Here is a 23,325-nt window from a genome sequence, read left to right as displayed (position 1 = left end):
TTTTGCAGGGGATCAAGTTGAGGCTGTGATGCCAGCATTCAGCATGCTACCGGCCGCTGCTTACAGAAGGGCCTGGTCCCTGCGGTGGGCAAATCGAGGGAATCAGCAAAACCTCCAGGAGGACCCCACAGAGGCTGGCAAGCTTGACCAGCAGCCGTTTCCAACTTATGGTCAGCCCGACCTCAGCTAGCTCATCAGCCTGCCAGTCTGGCTGCAGCTCAGTCATCTGCCCACCAGGATGCTGCTACAACAGCAGTGAACGCATTCTCTGGCATCGTAGCTGTGAGGGACTTAGCCAGGAGCAGCAGGTTCAGCTGTGTGGAAATGTTGCCGGAGCACAAAAATACCTTCGCAACCAGTCCTGAGGGAGCGGGCCGTACTCACCTAGTATACCACGCCATTAACATGGGAAAAGATCCTCAGCGAGATGCAAGAGGCTGGGCTCATCGAGCCGTCGGTCATTATGGTCCCCAAAAAGGATGGAAACTGGAGGTTCTGTGTGGATTACCGGTGGCTGAATGAAGTGACCCGCAAGGAATCTTCCCCCCTTTCCCACATTGATGAGTGTCTGGATTAGCTCGCTGGACTTAAAAAGCGGCTATTGGCAGGTCGAACTCGCCTCTGCAGCCTGGCCAAGGACTGCCTTCTCCACAGGCCGGGGGCTGTGGCAGTTTTGCGTCATGCCATTCGGACTGTGTAATGCGCCTGCTACCTTTGATCGGCTCATGGAGAAGGTGCTAAATGGGATTCCACCACAGTGCTGCCTGGTGTACTTAGACGACCTACTGGTATACAGGCCAACGTTATCCAAGGCACTACGCTCCCTGCAGGAGGTGATGCAGCGAGTAGAGATGGCTGCTCTGAAACTGAACCTGGACAAGTGCAGGTTCATGCAGCGAGAGGTCTCCTTCTTGGGACCGAGTAGGAGGCGAAGGCATACACACTGAGCCCGACAAAATCAGTGCTGTCCGGGACAGGCCCGTTCCGTCCGACCAGCGTCAGCTGCTCCCCCTGATCCAACTCTCTACTTCTTACTTAATATGGATTTAAGGGATAGGAGCTGTGTTGTCGCAGCAGGGCGCAGACAGAGAGCAGGTAGTGGCTTATTTCAGCCGGTCCCTAAACAAGGCAGAGCAGCGCTACTCCGTCACCTGACAGGAGTTGCTTGTAGTAGTGGCGGCGCTCTGCCATTTCCGTCACTATCTGTGTGGATTGCCCTTCCTCATCCGCATGGATCATGCTGCGTTGCAGTGGCTGCTGTCATTTCGGGAACCAAAGGAGCAGGTGGAGCACTGGGTTGAGAAGCTACAGCCCTTCAATTACCAAATCCAGCACAGAGCCGGGACTCACCACAATGCGGGCGTGCTGTCCCGTCGCCCCTATACTGAGGATGACTGCAGCCACTGCCACAAGCGGGTCTTTACAAGAGACCAATTTTAGTGTACCTGTTTTGTCTGGGATCCATTTAAAAAATACAACACTAAGAAGTAAACATTTGCTTGTGGGGTTGTATGGAATTAGTAGTCTATGATAAACTTCTTTTTCACTCCTCTCTTAAACCACTAAGTGGCAGTATGTCGTATTTTATTCTTGCTCACTTTTATAAGGTTTTGCATTCACTGTGTTTTGCCTCTATGTCAGTCTGAGCTCGTAAAAGACCTGGATTGAGAGGTCGCCACATTCCTTATCGCCTTCAGTTGTGTTGGTATTCTTTCTTTGGCACAGCCTGGGGGTTATGGAATGCCCCTTCCGGGTTCCATTGTGTGTTTTTCAAGCCTCTCTTGCATATCACTTTGGATGTATAGTATTTGTTTGGAATTATTTTATTGTTGTATTGTTATATTTACTGAGTATGGTCCACTTAGGTCTCTCTTTATATTAGTGCTTGCACTATGAGATGTACCTGTGCTGGCCCTGCGGGGAGAAAGTGAAAAAAAATAATGTTACCCTTTGATGTGGTGTGTATGTGTTTGAGTCAGGTGTTTTTAGTGTTTGAGGAGGGCTGTTTGGACACGGTTAGGTTTGATTAGGAGTTACTTAAGGAATGTTTTCCTTAAGGAGTGGCACTTAGGGTTGCCACCTTTTCCACAGACCAAACCCGGACATATTTCTCAGTCAGCCTAGCTCTATCAAAACTGCAGTATACTGTAATAGTGTAACACAATACCACCAGATCGCGGTGCAAATCAATAATCAGGCAGTACACACAGTATTGTGCTCTTGATATTTCTAGCAACTGAACTTGCAAGCCAGAAAATAGTAGCTATATCATGGTATGTTAGGCTAATCCTACCTGAGAAGTAGCTGTGGTGATGAGTAACGCTGTGGTAAATCAATGCAATTTCTGAAGCAATGATCCTGTCTACCTGGTTTTTTTTTTTTTTGTTTGTTTTTTTAACAAATAATTTTTCCATACAGTCACTGGACTTGTGAGCCTGAAAAGCCTGTTTGTGACAGTAGAGATCAGTACTAAACAGTACATTCCTATTAAGATTCGCAGATTTGCTACGTTGGTAGATTGACGGTTTTTGAATTGGCATTTATCACTAGCACGTTCACAAAGAAGAATGCCACACAGTTTTGTATTTCTACTTTTAATTTCAACAACATTCAAATACACGTTTAATTAATGAAATGTGTCTGCTAAAACAGTATCTCATTTACAGCAACTAGTTATAGCATCTACAATGTAACTGCAGCAACCAGGATAACAACAAAGGCCTTCTAAAAGGTATTTACTATATTTATCTTACTTATATGGCCCTTCAATTTTAAGATATCAGTAATTGAAAATGATTACTAACTGCAGTACACTTTAATGACAGGCATTTGCTAACTCTCTGTTTTAAAAACTTATCTATGGCTCACTAACACAACACAGTGGAATGATCACAGTATCATTTAGTAATTGCAGGACAATATTGCCTACGTGTGAAAACTTTAACAATACAGCTGAAATGAAAGCGCTTTAAATTTAAAACTGTTTTTTATACAGTGCATAACTAATTTATTTTAATATATTGGTTAGGAATGACATATTGGTTTGCAATACCTGTACGGTGAGGGTGTCTTAATATTAGTATCTACACATACTGACAGTAACAGTCCAAAGCAAATTTACACCATTGTTACAGACTTTCTAACAAGTCTGGCATAAACAATCTTGGCTACTACTTAATTAACCCCTTGTATATAAAAAAACACAAAACTGCTTAACCTGCTTAAGTCCTACAGGTACTGTACCATAGTATCAGGCGCAGTTTACACAGCCTCAGAGTTTCTGATCGCATCATAAATTCCAGATTTCCTAAATCCATTGATGGAAATGTCTGGTATGCTTTTAATTTTTTTAAGCAAATTGGCATTACAGTATCACTCACTGCCATTCTCATATTCACTTTGACATCCGACACATTCTTTCCCTTGTCCAGCTCTTCTTTAACCTGTGCTGCATACCACCAGTCTGTCAGAGGGCGGGATCGCACACTGTATGTCGCATTCTGATTGGTGGAAGTATTATTGGCGATCCAATCCAAACCACCAATAAAGCCAAAATAAATTCCACTCCAAAATGTCCCGTTATACGGTATGCGAAAGAAAATATTAAAGCAAGGTTGGTGTTTCTTACGCGTTTCACTTAAAACTGGACATTGAGGCGTCTGGGTTTGTTAATTCCTGCCACCCGAACACAGATGACAATTCCCGGACTGCCCGGGTCAAACCCGGAAAGGTGGCAACCCTAGTGGCACTGGCCAGTCTACATTTGATTATGTATTTTATATTACAGGTTGTACCCTGGATTGTATTGATACAATTTTGCTGTTGCAGTTAAGTTTTTGTTCAATGTTGATGAATGTTGTTATATTATGACAAGGGCTTGTTATGTGTTTCAGTTGTTTAATGTGTTTGGGGCTACTTTGTTGTTTTTGTTGGAACATTTACTATGAACTAAGTAGTCTTTTAGGTTTTTGTTCCTCCTAATTTAAACTAATAGTGGTGCACTACTCCCCCTGCTGGACAGAAATGTGAAATACAATACTTACTGTGTCTGCACTCATTCAGAAACAGATTATAAGGTACTGTCTGTGTAGGTTGTGAAGGGTTACACTAATAAAGGCATTTACGTGTCTCTGAACATTTTCAATATAAACACACTACTAAAAATGGGCAGTGCACGTATTTACTGGCATGGCTGATCTTTGTAAAATCTGGCTATTTTGTCAACATTTTCCATGGGAGGGGCTGTTTGGTTAGGGTTAGGGTTAGCGATAGGGTTGGAGCTGGAGTAAGCATTAGGGTTAGTGTTGGAGATAGGGTTAGGGTTAGGGTAGGGTTAGGGGTGGACCTAGATTAAGGGTTGAAGCTAAGGTTTGCCTTAGGTAGTGGCGTAACTTTAGTTTAAATCAAGGTTAATTTCATTCAGCTTGGCGGACTTGCGGTCATGAACTCCCTCATTGGAGAACCCTAAACCTAGCTCTTCCCATAAGGCTTACCCTAGCTCCAATCCTAACCCTTGTCTTAACCGTAACAATACCTCCAACCCTAAACCTAGCTCCATCCCCAAGGCTAACCCGAGCTCCAACTCTAACCCTAGCTCCAAACCTAACCATAGCTCTAGTACTAATGCTAGCTCGAACCCTCACCTTAAGCCAAACCCTACAACTAGACAAATGTATCATATAAGACAACATAGTTTTGGACAACATTAACCCAGAGGAATACATTTGCAGAGACAAGCTGACTAAACCAGAAAGACAAGAACTTAAAACACTAACCCAAATTAAAGAAATCATAAATCAAACCAGCAGACAAAGGTAGCTCAATAGTTATTATGGACAAACAGCAATATTTATATTAAGCTAAGAGACAATTAAACAACTTTGAACGCCATAAAAAATTAAACCAACCCATTTGCCCAGATACCACAAAAAGATTCCCCTCAATCCTAAATCAAGTACAACAAAAGGAATTTCTTAACCCAAAACAGGTCTAATACTTAACAAGAAAGAATGCACCCAGCCCTTGAGCATGTTATATACTCCCTAAATCCACAAAGCTCGTCACACCTGTACAATACCATATGCAATTCCTCCCAGTAGACCAATAGTTTCAGATTGTGGCAGTGAATTATACAGAATATCAGAATACATAGAGGTTTTTCTAAATCCAAACGCACAAAAAACATCCAAGTATTATAAAGGACACATTTAACACAATTAAAAATATTATCATACCAATCGATTCTTTCCTATTTACAATATAAATAGACAATGTATACGCTAATACAGAAACTCAAAGAGGCTTAGCACCAATACAGAAATGTTTTGAAATATACCTTGATAACTCCAGACGGGACACAGAAATACTTAAACTATTGGAACATAGCCTATCAAGGAATGACTTTGAATTCAATAATTAAGTCTACCTTCAAGTAAAAGGCTCAGCAATGGGAAAACATTTTGCTTCAGCCTGCACAAACATCTATATGGCAGACTGGGAAAGCACAGTGTTTCCCAAATGCTCACATTTACCAACACATTACGTCAGATATCTGGGGTGTTTTGACCTCATCGTCACACAGAAATTCACCTCACCCATATATTCAAATTAAATCAGTTAAAAGGTTATATTTATAGGTTTTCAAGTCTTTTTTTTTAAGTTACCATCATTGCATGCAAGTTTTCCCTACTTGAGTGCATTTAGTTGTCTAGAAGAATTCTAACCAACTAAAAAAAAAAAAAAAAAAACTGGCTGCAATATATTATAGTTTACAAATCTGCATAGTAATAAGGCACAGCATAAGGGGATGAAACTGCGCCTTCACATTGAAACTTGCTCCCTGTGCTTTTAATTGCACACCAAGATCGAAATATGGAACAGAAATATTGTTATCAAGCCAAACAGCTTTCCAAAGTACAAGAGTGCGCACAGAATCCCATGCTGCAAGTACCAGTTTAATACACACCTCACCCTTACCTTGCAGTGCAATCACAAGGGTGGGGGTGGAGCAGTTTGAACAGCTGTCGTACACCATTGAATTCACACACCTAGAAAATCACATCACTATTCTGAATGTGGGAACAGTTTTTGTCAGTAAGAATAGCTTTGGCACACCATTGGATTCACATGTCACTGTACTGAATGCGGAAACACTGCTAAGATTATGATATAGTATCCTACCAAATCAGGCAGGTCACTCAGTGTGCAGAAGAGAGCAAATAGGGATATTGGGAAGTAAATATTTTATTAATTTTCCTGTTACAAGGCATGAATGTAATTACTTCAATAAAGTTGGCCCATTGGTCTCACCCGCCTGAGCCTTCACCACAGTCGGCTATAACCTCAAATGAGGCAGCCATGGTGCTCCCAAAGAGGCAAACCTGCTGCAGTGGAATAAGGGAGGTGGAGCGAGAAACAACATGAAATGACAAATACTATTTTTTTCTGCAGTATAGAATATATTCCAATATAAATAATAATGTATTTCAAAATATGTCTAAATGCATTTTAAATATTGTAGAACACATTATTATATATTTCATGTTAACATTTTATTATATATTTCATGTTAACATTTTATGTTAACATATATCCAATTCACATTTACAAAATATGTTTTTGTATATTTCTCTTCCATGAGCTTCCAAGAGGCTCATATTTGGAAACCCCTTAAAACAAGTTGATAACTTCAAAAAAAGTATAAATCAATCTATTTTTATCATCTTGTATCTGAGCAGGGTATGCTGCTTGAATGTTTTATTGCCTGAGAAAAGGGGCAATAAAATATGCACAACTGACCTCGACCTGACCTGGTGCAAGCAGGAGTTGTCTGGTCAAAATGTTGCTGACACACAGAGATAAACAAGCAATTAAGTTTTGCACGCACAGGGTGTACCAACTGAATAAACCAGCAGGAACTTGGAGGTGCAATAGAGAAGCACCAAGATCTTCCATGAAGACGCACCAGCACCATGTCCGATGTCTCGTCCAGGAAATGGTAACCGATATCAATGCTTCATTTCTGCTAATAACTAGTGGACTCATTATTGTGCATAATATTAATGATTAAGCTTTAAAAATGTGACTTTTGATTATTGGAATCAATAAAGGAAACTTGTTAAATTCTGCTTAAATCCTTGTTGTGCGCACTCCTTTATGCAGAGAAATGTGTAAATAATTTAGTTTCCTTACAATCTGTTAACAAAACAAGTAAAAAGACTGAATCCTTGTGACAACAGCAATAGCTTGGCTTACTGCTTTAAATCCTTTTAGCTGTCTCATCTGGGAAGTCCAGGGTAAAGGGTATGGAAAAACATGAAAGGAGGAAAGCATTTAGGCCAAAAATGTTAGTGAATATATCCCAAATATAAACCAGATATATTTTAGTTTTTTTCTTTATTTGAAATATTTAACACAAATATTTCACCTCAACATAATGTCTCCAGTCTGTTGTCAACACTCATATACATACAGCGGATATAAATCTATCAGTTCAACATTCCAGGAATAGCAGCTCCTTTACTTTTTTCTTCCTGTTACAAAACCATTGGCACTAATCTGCATATTCACGTTACATGAATTTTAAGGTTTAAAGGTTTATTATTATTTAAAAAAATAATAGTAAGTGGACAGGTTCAGTTTAAAATCAGGAAGTATGATAAATCAGACACCAGCCAAAAAACAACCAAAAAAAAAAATCTCAACAGACTATGCCTTTTAAAAATAATATCTGGGATATTTTGTATCTACAACAGCATTTGGGACATGTGTTACTATTCAGCAGGGCTGATTAAATAAAATAATGTGCTGACTCATACATCCTTCCATTTCTCCTAAAATATACCCTTCTTGATCACCTACAGGGCAATACCTGCTCTGTAAGTAACTTCATAGAAACATACAAATCAGTTTCCCAGATAAATGAACCCTAGCCCCAGATTAGAATTTACCTGTCTTTCAAGTTCTAATTTCAAACTACTTTCCAATTCACCAGCAGCATTAAAGAAGTGAATCTGCAAAGCCCCTGATCTGCTGGACTGTGCCACATTGTGTTCAGGTGAGATGACAGCTTGCAATGGTTACAGTTATTTTAAAATGACCCCTGTAGTGTCAGCCACAGATGATTCCTGCTGTGAGGACACACGCTGGAGATTGATAGGAATGTCACATGCCAGTTGGCATTTCCTGTGTTCACATTTCAAAGTGGTTGTAGATGCATTCCACATACTCCAGCACTCGCAGCCAGCCTGGTCCTCCAGCTCTCAACATCTCCTCCACAGTCTGCAATAAAGAGACTTGGTCAGGACAAGCAGATTATCAATATTATACATCAATATCACCAACAAATTCATCAACTGTTATTAACTATGAAGTACAAATAACAGATACAAACTATGGTGCCATTCTGTGGAAAATGTAATGTTTATTTATTTATTTGTAAACTGAGAATCTTAATTTAAGCTTAGAGGTTTTATCTTTTGAACAGTTTCACCAGCATTCAAATGTCCTGAAATGCCTGATAATCCAGATTAATGGTTGTAAAGTAATCAAAGTAGAAGAATGAAGACAAGCTTTACAGTGATACTTCTCAATACAGAGTGTGAAAGCAAGTTAACAGTTAGGCATGGTAAACCAGATTCTATCAGGGGTCAAGATTAAGGGCATCTCCTCATTTTGCCCGAGCAATTAATTCAATAAGAATTGTAAATCTCAACTGGTTTCTAAAATCTGGATGCAATGTGGGGCTGTGGAGAGCAAAAGTGCATCAGGCAGTGCTGTGTGGTGGATTTACATTACCATTTCTGTCCCCCCCTTTCACATTGAATTACACAATCCACAGATAGTCAGAGAGAGCAACCTGCTGTGTTGTACACTAAATTTACAGGGTTTACCTTCTGTTGGTGTTACTCACCAGAGATGGTGGTATTCCTATACCATCACCAGTTGTGAATGCCAAATTCAGATTATCTCTCTGTGAATAAAATACACAATCCATATTTACATGCATACACCACTCCAGTCAGAGCCTGCAACAACTGCATACATTCATCCTAGCCTTATTACAAAAACATAAAAGTACATATGATCAAGCATGTATATAGGAGTGCAGACCACAAATAATGTGCTAATACAATTTAAAGGTGGATGAATTTGACAAGTAAAATCTTCCAGATTTAAATCAAAGAAGCAGTTGGCAGACTCCAAGCCATTTGAATTGTTACAGGGCAGTAGGGGGTTAATGCATGCATCAGACAGTGAGCAGCTCAGTGTGTGTGGGTGTATCAGATAGTGAGCAGCTCAGTGTGTTTGTGTGTGTGTGTTTGTGTGTGTGTTTATCAGACAGTGAGCAGCTCAGTGTGTGTGTGTGTGTGTGTGTGTTTATCAGGTAGTGAGCAGCTCTGTGTGTGTGTGTGTGTGTGTGTGTGTGTGTGTGTGTGTATCAGATAGTGAGCAGCTCAGTGTGTGTGTGTGTGTATCAGATAGTGAGCAGCTCAGTGTGTGTGTGTGCGTGTGTTTATCAGGTAGTGAGCAGCTCTGTGTGTGTGTGTTTATCAGATAGTGAGCAGCTCAGTGTGCTGTGTGTGTATTGGATAGTAGGCAGATCACCTTGTTGAGAGGGCTCAGTCTGCTGTAGGGGATGTGATTGGGTAGGTATGTATGATAGACAGCACAAAAAGCCAGGCCATCTGTCCAGCTGCTGCTGAAGTTGGTTATGTCAGTATTCTGCAGATTTAAAAGAACAACAGTGTTTTAGAAACAGTGAGTGTAAATACCAGGAGAAAGCTGAAAGCTGGGTTCTAGCCCTGGCCTTGGACTAACAGGAATTATTTTGTTTCCCTTCAAATCTTGTATATTTATGCTTATTTATTGGCTGAGAAAAGCTGCACAGATGAAATATTGTCTAATCATGTTTATTTTTTTGTATCATTTTCTTATTCCTAGTCTTGTGCACAGACAAAAAAAACACTACCTAGTTAACTGTAGTTTCACATATAGAATCCTGCCAAACTCGAGAGACAGTCTATCCCTACCTGGTAGCTCTCGGTCCTGTTCTGGCACCAGCACAGTAGCGAATTTCTTTTTGAGCCACCATGACGCTTCACCAGAGAGCTCAAACCTTCCCTCTGTCTGCAAGAGAGGCAGTGAAGGGAAAGTCAGGGCTGAGAAGTCTAATGAGAACATTGATCTAAAAGTGTACAATGTTAAATTGTTGCATCTCAAGGTAAATGAGTCATACATGTGACTACTCACCTGATCTTATTTTTTAAAGACGCTGCGGCTGTCATCCCAACAGGGTTATGTAGAGTAAGAGTTAGGTCATACTGCTTTTTAAGAGTTAGGTCATCCTGCTTTTTAAGAGTTAGGGCATCCTGCTTTTTCACTATGACAAACAAAAAAACATTAAATAAAAAAATTGTTCTCATCTCCTTTAAATGTCTATTTCCAATACAGGCTAACTTCACTATAACGAACCCTTCTTATAACGAACCCCCGTTTTTAACGATCCCAACAGCAAGAACTGTTTCAATGCAAATTAGCCCTATTAGACAAATCACGTACAGGATCGACCCGGATACAACAATCTCAGGACTGACTGACACTGAACTTTCTCCAGTGTCAAGTGTGTTATTCTCTCAGTGAAAACAAAGACCATGGTTGACTAATTCAAAGATAACGCTAATTAAAAAATGACCTATTGTAGTACGAATCATGCATGACGAATGTAATCGTTGATAAAAATGATTATTATTTGTAATTTATTTAACTGTTAATTATCACCTGCACCTGGCTGTTATTGTAAATTAGAGCCAGGTGCAGAGTATTTAAGGAGAGCAGTTAGTCTCTTCAGGGCTGCTGCTGTGTGAAGAAGCCCGATTGACAGTGTGCTCAATCGTATTCAAAAGGTACTGTGTGAAGCCTTTTGTTTTTCGTGTTTGTAAGTACTGTGTGTACTAATCGTGAAACTGTGTGCTCTGTTTTGTCAACCGGTAAACAGTTTACCTGTCCAGTTACTTAGGTAGGTTCCTAAAATGTAAAGTTAGTGCTTGAAGAGAGCTAGGTTTTGTTTATTTTTGGTATTATTAAAAGTGTGCGTCAGTTCTGTGTCGGGTCTATCATTTAAAGGGGCAAATGAACCAGAGTGACTGCAGGTCTGTTACAATATATATTGTGTGTGTGTGTGTGTGTACACATATATAGACCAGATCTGCCTGTCCTTTCTCCTTCTATTCTTATTTCTGCCCTTTCGGTTACAAAGAACTTCCCAGAATCCACACCTCCAGCAGCGAGTGCCTCCTCAGGTTTATCAACCCTCCATTCTCTGGAAGCTTTCTCCTTCTGGAATCAAAACACAAACACATCCATTATGTGTTTTAAACTTCAGAAATGCAAGGGTTCTTTTTTGTGAGGTTTCAATGTCATTGCCACAACACATTCACTGCACGTGTTACATGTAACAGGTACCCCTAGTTTCCCCATGTGCAGCAAAGAATATGAGGCTTGTGTGAGATCCCCTTAGTTTCCTATGTGCAGCATAGAACGTGGGTTTCCTGTGAGGTCCCATTACTGCAGCACAAGAAGTAATAGGCCCGTATTTCTAAAGCGTGTTTACGACAAAACGTCAACAGGTATTTGCAAAATGACTTAACTTCGCTCTGCATGTCTAAGTGTGAAATATTTGGCTGTGCACAGTTTGACTGTGCTCATGCAGATACAAGTAGGCTATACAAGCATTAGTTGCCTGCTACTGTTTTATACAGGGATCTGAAATGAAAGCAATTGAAGGCAGCAGACTATTCTTCTACAGAGACACCATGCAAACTAAAGGGTTAAGAACCTTTACAAAGCCAAGACATATTACTTATTACTGATAAATCCTGGCCTCAAGTTAACCTTTTTGTAACTGTAAACATTAAAAAGTACGCAGAAAATGTATTGCTTACTAAAAACATTTAAGAAATACAAATAATCTGATAGAAATACCATTGAGAAAAGGTGTAGGGGCCACTGCTGGCTGACTGCTACCTGTATTACTGCAACAGGAACTGGCAGTCCATCAATGAAACAGCTCTGGGAAAGACTCCAGATAACTTACTGAGTCTCTGCAGGTTCCAGGTCTCACTTTGCACTTTCACATTGCATTTTGGGGAGGGGGGCTTTTGGATCATTGAACCCTGGATCGAGGCTTAACCCTGGGCAGAACATTGGCACCTCAGTTGTCTTTTTGTGTACATATTTGTAACCCTACCTCGGTGGAAGTTAGCTTTGTTGAAGACACTGTAGATTTCCAGCGGTGTAAGTCTCCATTCACAGTAGGGGAAGGCAGGGAGGACAGGGGGAGTTTGACGAGGCGTCTCTCTTTCAGCAGCTCTCCTGCACCCACTGCATCTGTTCTACAATGGAAACTACACTGATTGGGGCATTTAATAATAGGAGCTAGACATGATCATGTAAACAATTTAATTAATTGATGGAAAACCCAGAACTAGCGTGTTGCTACTTTAAAATTGTTACGATTATTACACTTCTAGCTGAAAGCAGTGTGGGGAAGAGGATTATTCAGTTCCAGCTAACCTGCTCCTATCGTGCTTGTCCTGTTCTCTCCGGCAGAGTGCCGACTGCTGTTCTGCGGGACCTGTTCGGAGCACCCTCAGCTCCGCCACCATTTCTTGATAGGCTGCTTTGAGCTTGACCAGCTCCGACACCGTTTCCTGATGCGATACCTTGAGAGTATCAAATTCTTTCTCAGTCTCCTGATGTGATATTCTGAGAGCACTCAGCTCCGCCTCAGTCTCCTGTAGTCTTGTTCTGAGCGTGCTCAGTTCATCCTCTGCCTCTGATTTCATCCTGTCTGCGACAGACACTGCCACCTGCAGGTCAGCCTGGAACTGACTCCACTCCTCCGAGTCCACCTGATATTGCAGTTCACATCACAGTTAGGGAAGTCTAGACTCACCAATGGACATTCTTGTATAGTGAATTCTAATTTAAAAAAAAAAAAACACTCAATAGTATGATTTAAGCCTGTCTGTTTGTGGAGCTGGATATGACATGAACTTGTTTTTTTATGCACATCATGTGACAATGGACTTGTTGATTTCGATGACAGTGTTTGCACTTCCTGGTTGAGGGCAGGGTGGAGCCTGCACATCCTGGTGTGGATCTAAATTGGTCTTTCTTTGTTCCAGTAATTTCCACCCAGTATTTTAATTCAAGGAGTCATATACACTACAACACACAGTACAAAATTCATTCATATGGTTTTTATTTAAAGAGATATGTCTGCCTCAAGTCCATGTATAAAAGCACATGAGGCAGCAATACTATTTGCTGTACCTAAACTCAGCCAGTTTTAGGTAAAAAAATAAACTTTACTGTGACTATATTTTGAAGCGGTTACAAACACGATCTTCCACTCAGCTGTTGCCAAGATGAAAAACAAGTTTACAGATGCAAGTTTAAACAATATAGTCTTACAGTCTGGCATGGTTGCCTGTTTTGAGACAAGGATTCAACTCACCTTCATCTTCTCCTTCAAACGTTTTATTTCAGCAAGCAGTTCTTTTTCCACATGCAACTGCTTCATAGACTCTGCAAACACACATACATTTTATTTTACTCTTATTTATTGTTTGATCTGTGATTAAAAATTACAGTTGGCTGTATTTTTTTTGTTATCAAAGAGGGTTTGGTAACTGAACTGACCATCATGTCCTCAAACTGGAAGACGGTGCATTCCATATACATTATTCCAGGGCCTCAAAACATGAATGACTCTTGTTTTAAATGTGTTTTTATGCATTTCCAGCAATATTGCTACATACATAGTACAGTATGTGGTTTTGGTTCATTAATTTTCTCCTGCCAACTTACCAGGATCCCATTCAAATCGAGATGTGAATGATTAAATAAATAAAACTAACTGAAAGCATGCAGAGCTTGGAATGCAAGCATTCTACAGCAGGAGTTAGTTTCCAGCTTTGGGACTGTGAGAGAAAGAAAAACCCCTCTCTGGGTTTTCTCTGTTGAAGATATGTGAAGTCACTTTGACACGTATAGCTATGGCCAAAAGTTTTGCATCACCTAGAATTTTCGGATTGAGACATAATAAAAAATAAAAAATATCTATGAACATAATTTCGATCTTTTGTTTAACATCGTGTTATCAAATAAACTACAAAAGGATATCGCAAAAGTCTACCGGAAGCCATAACCGTAGTACAGTATTTCCTGTTAGATGTTAAATATCACATTTTTCCATTTGTGGCAGTTTTTCGTTAAGTATATGGAAAATTACAAAGTGGTATGTAATTGAATATGTTAACGTAACATTATTCGGCAGTTTTCATTTGACTTTGTGAAGCAATATGTGTTAATTCTATAGGCTGATGCAAAACTTTTGGCCAAAGCTGTACATCGCCTACAGCTAGTACAAAATATCAAATAGTCTATCAGTAATAATGCCATGTTCCAATCAGCACTGTGGACAAGTCAGTAAAACTCAGTCTCTTCTTATCCGAAAAACAACTGGTGTTGCCAACATCCAGCTCCATCTCCAGTCTACAATCTGGACGTTACACACAGGTCAAACATTGCCATATGTATCATGTTTTTGTGCTATTACTATGTATTACTACACAATAATGGCTGCTCCCCTTCTCCCCTTTTGCTGGATGTGGTCTGCTGTTGTACTGTACTCCAGCGAGACTCAGTTTCTCTGGGCTGTGAGGTTCATTTTCACAACCAACCTGCAGTCGTACTTACCACTGTCAGTAGGTACTGCAGTGCCACCCTGGGTCCCACATTCAGAGGAGTGCAGTCTATCCTTCGTCTCCTTCACAAACCCCTCCAGGTCATCTGATGAATCTGCTACTCTGCTGTCCTGCTCTGCTGAATCATCCAGGCCACTGTCCTTCTCACCCCAGTGCACCGTACTGCAGTCTCTTTGATCACGCTGCGGCTCAGAGGCCTTCTCTGGGGATGGAGACAAGCTGAACTGCCTCTCTGTGGAGTGTGCTGGGCTTAAACACCCAGAGTCCTTGCTGGCTGAAGTGGGTCTCACATGATGGGTGGTGACTTTGTCTGGTTGGATTTCCCAGTCCGCAGTCCGTTCTGGTTTCCCCTCCTCATAAGGTCTTGTGCTGTCCAACACCACCAAGCTTTCTTGAGTCCTGGAGAAATCCTCACTGGCCAGGTCCTGTCCAAGATCCACAGGAAGAGAAACTTCCCTTCTACCACTGTTCTTTGTGAGAGCAGACCAGTCCACCCCTGTATCCATAGTGACATTGTCCTCAGATCCCCTCCTGCCTGGCTTGCCTGGTACTGCAGGAGTGAAGTGTGGTGGGGGGCTGAGAGCTGCCCTGTCTGGGCAGGTCTGAGATTGAGGCGCATAGGAGAAGGGATCAACAGGACCCTGCCCCTCTTGACGCATGTAGGACACGTGATCAACAGGACCCCGTCCTTTGTGAGGTGTGCAAGAGACGTGAGCCACAGGAACCTGCCCCTCAGTCTGCTGATCGGTGTCTGCAGAAACATCAAGCACACATACAAGCCTGTCATTACAGTACTTATTCAATTCCTTAAACTTTGAATTCTCTTGTTAAATTTCAAGAACCAATTTTTTTTTTACAAATTCAAGTAAATATCCTAGTGTGAAAATTTAAATACAAAAATAACAATAATTTATGACAAAGTGGGGGACGGGGGACGGGGGACACTTGGCAGATCTCATTGGGTTTTTCCGGTTTTCTATTAGAAAAACAATTATGATAATTTATCTTGCACCTACTTACGCAAATCTGTTTGAGTGCAGGCCCCTGTTATGAGCAGAATGAGTACAGTGAGTGTTTTTTAAACTGGTTCTATCACAGCAGTAATCCTGGCACATTCCTATCATACCTCTCCACCTTCTCTCTCCATGTCACATCCAGGGCCAGCCCAATCTGACACCAATGTCATATCAGTTGGTGATTCTGTTGCTACCAGGTCCTTAACTTTCCAATCCCTTTCTTTACAGTGTTCATATAAGATAGTGGAGAAGTTCTCTAAAAGATGGGCTGCAAAGTTAGTGTTTTTCAATGAAAAACTGGTTTAATTCAACCAGTTCTCTCATTTAATTTGGACATTTTTAGAAGATACATTTATACAGCGGATCCTTTTACAATGTTCTGGCCAGAATGTGTACAATATCCTAAGATCTGTAAATGGGCAACGATCTGAAAGCTGTGCAGCAGAGGGTTGTAGAAGTGAAAGCTACCTTCAACAGCTGAGCTTTCTCTTGCAGTCAGGTTTCCCATTCTGTCCAAAAAAGTGACAATACAGGTCCCACGCCTCTGGGAGGGTTCCTAGAATCTACAGAATCCTTCGGAGCTTGTGTCTACATTACCACATGGCAGGAACCCAACTCCAAACACTTAAAACAAGAACTGTGGTCCCAGGGCTGTAGAAATCTAAATAGACAGACAAACAATATAACATTTTAAATATGTCACGAAGCAGAAATATTAAGCCAGTGTATTATTAGTATTAACAATTTAATGTATAATTCTGTCTGTGTTTAATGCCACCTCCCACTGCTTTCCCACGTTACAAGGCACAGAATGTTTTGTTTTATCACTCAAGTATAATCCTTTGAGTCTATAGAGTAAAAAACTGTGCTGACAATTTAGCTTATTAATTAGAAAACAGGTAAACATAAGCACCAATAAGATTGTCTGAAGGCAGATGGGATGAATGCTAACAGAAAGCTCCTTGTAATGCTATACACTCAATCAGAGGGATGAAAAGAAGTCTCATATCCCAATGCACCAGTGTCAGGAAAGCTTAGCACCGAACCTCCGATCTGTGCGGGAAATCTTTTGGTGTCGGTTTACTACATTCTTCTAAAGACTACCCTTCTGTGTAATTTACTTTATCAGACAGCATGCTTATATTCCTTCATCAGAGCCCCCAGTGCACTCAGGTGGTGGATGTGAGGACAGTGTGGTTGCTTGCTACTTTTCTCACAACTGACTTCCTAAGAAATTAACCTGTGTGCAAGGCCCAGCTTTAGAAACTAATTTAAGAAGCTAAGTCACTTAAGACAAACGTTTAAATAAGAAGTCTTTATCAATGTTAATGTGACCTTCCTGGTAATGTAGATTTGACACACAGACAGATGCCTCAATATACCACAATACTCGGACACTGTCAGTTACTGCTAAAGGATTTCCAGATCAAGTTTCATCATAATTTAATAAGTGCTTTGCATGCAGAAAAATACCTCTTTATCTACATCCAGACTCTGGTACAATCAAGAAGTCAGAAATGAAAATAACACACTCTTTGCATAGCACTTTGATCCAGATTGTATTAATATAAAAAAGACACACCTGAATTTCCTATGCTCCAAACAAGCTAATTCCTGGAATAGTATATTTCCATCTTTGAAAACGTGTGCTACAGAATGTCCTTTTCAGGTTTTATCAGAAAAATGTAATTAGACAGATGGTCAGTGGGATAGACAGCATCCATTTACCCAGAAATAGAGAAGGTACTTATCACAACAGTACAAAGGGTTCTCTATGTAAAGCAATTACAATAAAAAAAACAACTCTGAACATTCTTATGTTCTTATGTTCTTATATGATTTGCAAAACTCACATGGGAGCACAAGAAAATGTTCCTAGTTATTAGGCTGCTTGGCACAGACTACAGTCCAAGTCATGAAAAATCTGAAGGAATGCAGACATATGGTGAGGATCGTGCAGTGCATGTATTGTTACAGCATTATTGGCAGTATACAGTAAATAAACCCGACCTATGCAACACTCCGGTCTGTATCATTTGCTTGTCACCTCTTCCTTATGATGTGTACCTGTGTCAGGAGACATCGCACATAAATACATATCTTATTACACATATATTAAATGTATGCTATGATTATTTCAATTAAACAAAACAAAAAAAGAAACACTGATAACTGCACCTTGTAGCTAAAGTAGAAATTACTCCAAATTTTAAAAAGGTAAAAACAAACTGAACGAACACACCACTCTGATAGCGTTAACCTGTCTTTCAAACAAGGTTATTACGACTACAGTTTGGGCTCTGTAGAACCGACAGCCGACAGTGTATTACATTTCCATGTGTATTTTCCATCCCCAAATAAAGCACGCACCTCGTTTGAGTATTCCGTTCCTGTCCTGCTCTGAGCTAAATTGATTCACCAGATTCAGTCAGTGATTGAACGCTCGGATTCAGTCATCCAGCTCGCTTACACTTTCCAGTGTCATCTGGAAACTACTGTGATCTAGATGTCTCTAAGGAATGGAGTTTCTCGGAATTCGGAAGACAATCTGTAAACGCACTGTTAAGGAAATGGAGCCTGATCAGCTGCGATTCATCGTACGCCACCGGAGTTATTGCGTTCACTGCAAGCACAGCTGTGGTATGCAAACACCATGTCCGCAGGGGTGGTCACATGTTAATTGGGCTGTAGGCAGAATATCCGAAGAAAAGCAAATATGTCAGACACGCATACCATGAGTGAAACAATTTCACTATTGCAATATAACGAGACAACTTCCCATTAAAATGTGAATTTACATCTACAGCTAGAAAACCAAGGCAAGTACATTGCATGTGAGGCTTAGGAACAAGGGAACACACTTTGCTTGAATTATGGTATGTAACAGGTTTGCTTTTTCTTTGTCAGTTTATATTTGTTTCTGTCAAATGAAACTAGGTATGCTCCCTGGGTGTTTGATTAAACGTGTGCAATTCACTAGTATGCTCAATGGTGAACAGGCAGCGCTCAAGGATATTCAGATGAGAAGGCTGAGAGTGAGTTTCCAGCTAGTCCGTTCAGCACTGCACACTTTATACAGGTAAAAAAGGTTCAGCTGTGATGTGAGTGAGTTGGGGTCCACTTTACTATTGTCCCACTGAACCTGGAAAGTTGAAGTACTGTGTGCCCTTCTCCGTGGTTAACGCCTGAACAACGTAAGGCACACTGTGTTAGAAAACAAACACCCACACAGAGAGGAAAGGTCTTAACTTTGTCACCACTTTACTGTCGACTCACACATGTTGATCAATTTATCTGGGAGGATTTTTTTTTTTTTTGGTTTTAAAATCTGACTTAACTTGTTGTACTCAGTTGAATGCAGTTGTTTCTTTAAACCGGTCACACAGGTGTGATTACTGAACGTTTTCAGACACCACCTTGAACACCAACAATTACATTTGTTTGAAAGCATTTGTTGATGGGTAGAGGTATTTGTTAAGGGAGAATCGGCAGATCTAAATTCTAAATATACTTTTAAATTAATAATTTAAACTATGGTGAAGGCCATTGAGGGTAGCAACTGGTTGTTCACTGTGAATGAATACTTTGTATTGTATAGGGGATAGGGCATCAGGAAGTTTCTGGTATTACACACTATTATACAGAATAACGTATTCAGTATATCAACATTTTACACAGTGGTGTCTAGATGTTTTTCAGGAACCTTAATTCTAGTTCTCCATTCTTAACATATTAATGAAACTATCATATCTTTTGGACATCAAATTTATTACAGTAATAATGAGTAGCAAACCTATTAAAGTATGAGCTCTGTTCTGTTTCTGGTCTACAGCCTGCCACTTTGGGAACTAATTCAGCAGCATAATAATAGATCTTAGATGTAGTATATTGATAGATAGTCCCTAAATTCTCTTAGTTTACGTTTAGGGCTAAAGATGCTCTTGTAACATGATCCCTTTAAGAGCTCCAATGGCTGAGGAGGTCATGGGTTATAGGATTGCCACATCAGTGCCATTTGAGTAAAGGATTGAGAGTAAAGAAGCAGAAGTGCACCTTCCTAGCTCCAGCAATGCAATACTTGGGACACAAGATTGATGCAAATGGCATACACTCTTCAGAAGACAAGGTTTGTGCCATTGCGGAAGCTCCAGCACCCAAGAATACCACTGTTGAAGCCTTTCCTAGGAATGGATAACTACTACCATGGTATCTTGCCAAACCTGTCTACCAGGTTATTTTCTTCAGAAGCAACTGTCCTGGCATTGGAGGCCAAAGCATGAGAAAGCATTCAAGATAGCAAAGAAGCTACTACAAACATGACAGGTGCGATGCACTTTGACTCCAGAAAAAGCCCTGACCATTGCCTTCATGTGAAGAAGTTTCATCAGTACCTGTTTGGACATCACTTCGCAATCGTCACAAGTTGATTCCACCGATGGCATCAGGGAGAATTCAAAGGTGGGCATTGTTACTTACGGCTTATAAGTACAAGATACACTACAAGAGGGGAGACACGCACAGCAATGCTGATGTACTGAGCCGGTTGCCTTTGAAGGACACACCAACAGATGTGCCAATATCTGGAGTGATGGTAATGTTGCTGGAAAACCTGTCCACATTTCCTGTCAACGTAGGACAAATACAGTCAGGAACCAGAAGGGGCCATATATTGTCGTAGGTCCTGGTGTATGTGAGACGTGGTTAGTCTGAAGCAGTGGATTTGGAAGAGCTGAAGCCCTACTTTCGAAGGAAGAGTTAAGTATCCAGGATGACTGTCTACTTTGGGGAAGCAGTCATCTTACCACTGTTAGGCAGGGAGAAAGTAATTGAAGAGCTTCATGAAGCACATCCAGGTATCTCCCACATGAAGAGCCTCACCAAAAGTATGGCTTGGTGGCCTTGCATGGACCAAGCTCTGGAGGAGAAGGTAAAAGAGTGTGCCGCTTGTCAGAGCACACGTCATCCATCTCCATCTGCACCACTACATCCGTGGAAGTGGCCAGACAAACCGTAGGAAAGACTGCATGTGGATTATGCAGGTCCGTTCATGGGGAAGATGTTCCTGATCCTCATTGATGCCCATTCCAAGTGGATAAATATCCATAGCATGTCTTCTTCAACTTCACAAGCTACCATCAACCAGTTAAGGCATATGTTTGCAATGCACGGACTGCCTGAGATGCTTGTGACAGACGATGGTACAGCATTCACTAGTGAAGAGTTCCAGCAGTTCTGCAAGAAAAATGGCTTTAAACATGTCAGAACATCACCTTATCACCCCGCATTGAATGGACTGGCGGAGAAGGCAGTCCACCACAGGAAAGTGGTGGCGTATTACAGCCGTGCCCTCAGTAAAGCAGAGTGCAACTACTGTGTGACCCAGAGGGAGCTACTGGCGGTAGTGGAGGCTCTGAAACACTATTGCCCCTACCTCTGTGGACGCCAGTTTGTGCTCCGCACTGACTACGCCGCCCTGCAGTGGTTGCTGCGCTTCAGGGAACCCGAAGGACAAGTAGCCCGCTTGCTGGTGACGCTCCAGTCATGTGAGCTAGACATCCGACACCGACCAGGGGTGAAGCACGGCAATGCTGACGTCCTGTCCAGGAGACCGTGCAGTAAGGTGGGGTACCACCACTGTGAAAGGCAAGAGGCAAGGGAGCGAGAGACACTGGGAGAAGACGGGGACGTCGTGACAGTAAGGAAAGTACATCCTCTGCCAATTGTAGAGTGGCGAGATGTGGCAATGGCAAGACCCGGAGCTCGGTCTGCTCGTCAGGTGGAAGGATAAGGATTGCCAGCCTGACTGGAATGAGGTACCTCCACTCTCCCAGACTGCGAAAGGGCTGTGATCCCAGTGGGCTACTCTGGAAATGTGGGAAGGCGTTCTACACCGCCGATGGCAAGTTCCTGCCACTAGGGAAGCTTGCCTACAACTGGTGGTGCCCACCTCACTCCAGCACACTGTGCTCCAAGCTAACCACGGTGTGCCCGGAGTGGTGCACTTCAGCATCAGCAAGATGCTGGCACGCCTCCACGACCGGTACTACTGGGGGTGCTGCTGCCACGATGTGGAAACTTACTGCAGGCGGTGTGATGACTGCACCACCAAGAAAGGTCCTGGCGAGCAGTCACACGCCCCTCTGCAACAGTACCAGGTCAGTGAACCAATGGAGAGGGTGGCCATTGATGTGCTGGGCCCCTTTCCCACCTCAGGCAGTGGGAACCGGTTAGTTTTGGCAGTGGTGGATTACTTCACCAAGTGGCCAAAAGCCTACATACTGCCAAACCAAGAGCAACATGATGGTAGCGGACACACTCATAGGCGGGTTCTTCTCCCAGTTTGGGGTCCCACAAGTGCTCCACTCTGACCAGGGCTGCAACTTTGAAAGCAAGGTCTTCAGTGACATCTGCACGTCAGTAAGACCTGCACCAACCCCCTTCACCCACAAAGCGATGGTTTGGTTGAGCGTTTCAACCGCACACTCGGCACCCAGCTGGCCATTGCCACCAGCAAACACCAGCGGGACTGGGATCAGCACCTGCCGCTCATCCTGCTTGCCTGCCGCACAGCAGTACAGGAGTCGATGTGCTGCACCCCTGCTCTGCTAATGATGGGACGGGAACTGCGGACGCCAGCTGCAATCCCCTATGGACAACCCCCAGGGATAAAGGAGCCGCCAGGGATGGAGTATGCCCAGCGCCTGCAGGATCGCCTGGATAGCGCCCATTTTCATGCCTGGGAGCAGCTCCAAGCCGCCAGAGTCCGACTATGACCTGCGAGACAGAGGCTGGCACTTCCATCTGGGTGAGTTGGCCTGGGTCTATAGCCCCAGCCGAAAGAAAGGGCGCTCTCCGAAACTGGATGCACCCTGGGTGGGACCCTGTACAGTCCTGGCCCGCGTGGGAGAGGTGGTCCTCGGTGGGGGGGGGGGGGGGGCTTAGGCCGACCAGGGTGTCCTCGGCTCACCACGCACCAGCGACCCCTGCACTGGCCAAGCCCCTGCGGGCTTGCCTTTAAGCTGCCCAGAGCTGCATTGTCCTCTGATGCTGTAGCTCTGGGTTGGCTGCATGGCGGGCCTGCAGAGTGAAAAGAAGCGGTCGGCTGACGGCACACGCTTCGGAGGACAGCGTGTGTATGCCTTCGCCGCTCCCGAGTCAGCGCAGGGGTGGTAGCGGTGAGCAGAGCCTAATTACAATAGGACATTTCAAATTGGGAGAAAAAACAGGGTAAAATTAATTGGCAACTACTAAATGAAAATAAATAAATCAATAAATAAATAAATAAATAAATAAACGGCTTGAGCCTTCAACTCCATCATGGCCTCAGTCTCATCTTTGTCCCATGAACCCGAAAATGCTACAATATGTAATACACAATAACATTAACATTATGGATCAAATATATATAAAAACATCTTGCTATACATTACAGACCATTGTAAATCGAGGCTACGTTTATTGTATTTTGACAGTATTGCACATATAGTTGTAATTTATCTATTAGAATACAGTAAATTAGCAGTACAGCTATGGACAAA

General features: G+C 42.1%; 1 protein-coding gene across 2 annotated transcripts; it reads right to left on the bottom strand.

Annotated features, from left to right (window-relative positions):
- Positions 1 to 7,308: 7,308 nt before the first annotated feature.
- On the bottom strand, positions 7,309 to 18,457 carry LOC117410970 (cytospin-A-like). 2 transcript variants are annotated; one of them, XM_034017949.3, is made up of 13 exons: positions 18,158 to 18,457; positions 17,798 to 17,854; positions 16,256 to 16,448; positions 14,764 to 15,522; positions 13,520 to 13,590; positions 12,574 to 12,911; positions 12,248 to 12,392; positions 11,277 to 11,337; positions 10,252 to 10,381; positions 10,032 to 10,128; positions 9,607 to 9,723; positions 8,912 to 8,971; positions 7,309 to 8,280 (listed from the first exon to the last, which is right to left on the bottom strand). In XM_034017949.3, the coding sequence occupies exons 3-13, from the start codon at positions 16,293 to 16,295 to the stop codon at positions 8,191 to 8,193; spliced, it is 1,908 nt and encodes a 635-aa protein (XP_033873840.3). In that variant the 5' UTR covers positions 16,296 to 16,448; positions 17,798 to 17,854; positions 18,158 to 18,457; the 3' UTR covers positions 7,309 to 8,190. The 2 variants fall into 2 exon arrangements, with proteins under 2 accessions (XP_033873840.3, XP_033873839.3); XM_034017948.3 differs by lacking the exon at positions 17,798 to 17,854.
- Between the last annotated feature and the right edge of the window lie 4,868 nt (positions 18,458 to 23,325).

The sequence above is a fragment of the Acipenser ruthenus genome, chromosome 6, assembly GCF_902713425.1.
Source record: "Acipenser ruthenus chromosome 6, fAciRut3.2 maternal haplotype, whole genome shotgun sequence".
Classification (NCBI taxonomy): domain Eukaryota; kingdom Metazoa; phylum Chordata; class Actinopteri; order Acipenseriformes; family Acipenseridae; genus Acipenser; species Acipenser ruthenus.
This window is presented reverse-complemented; position numbering and strand designations above follow the sequence as displayed.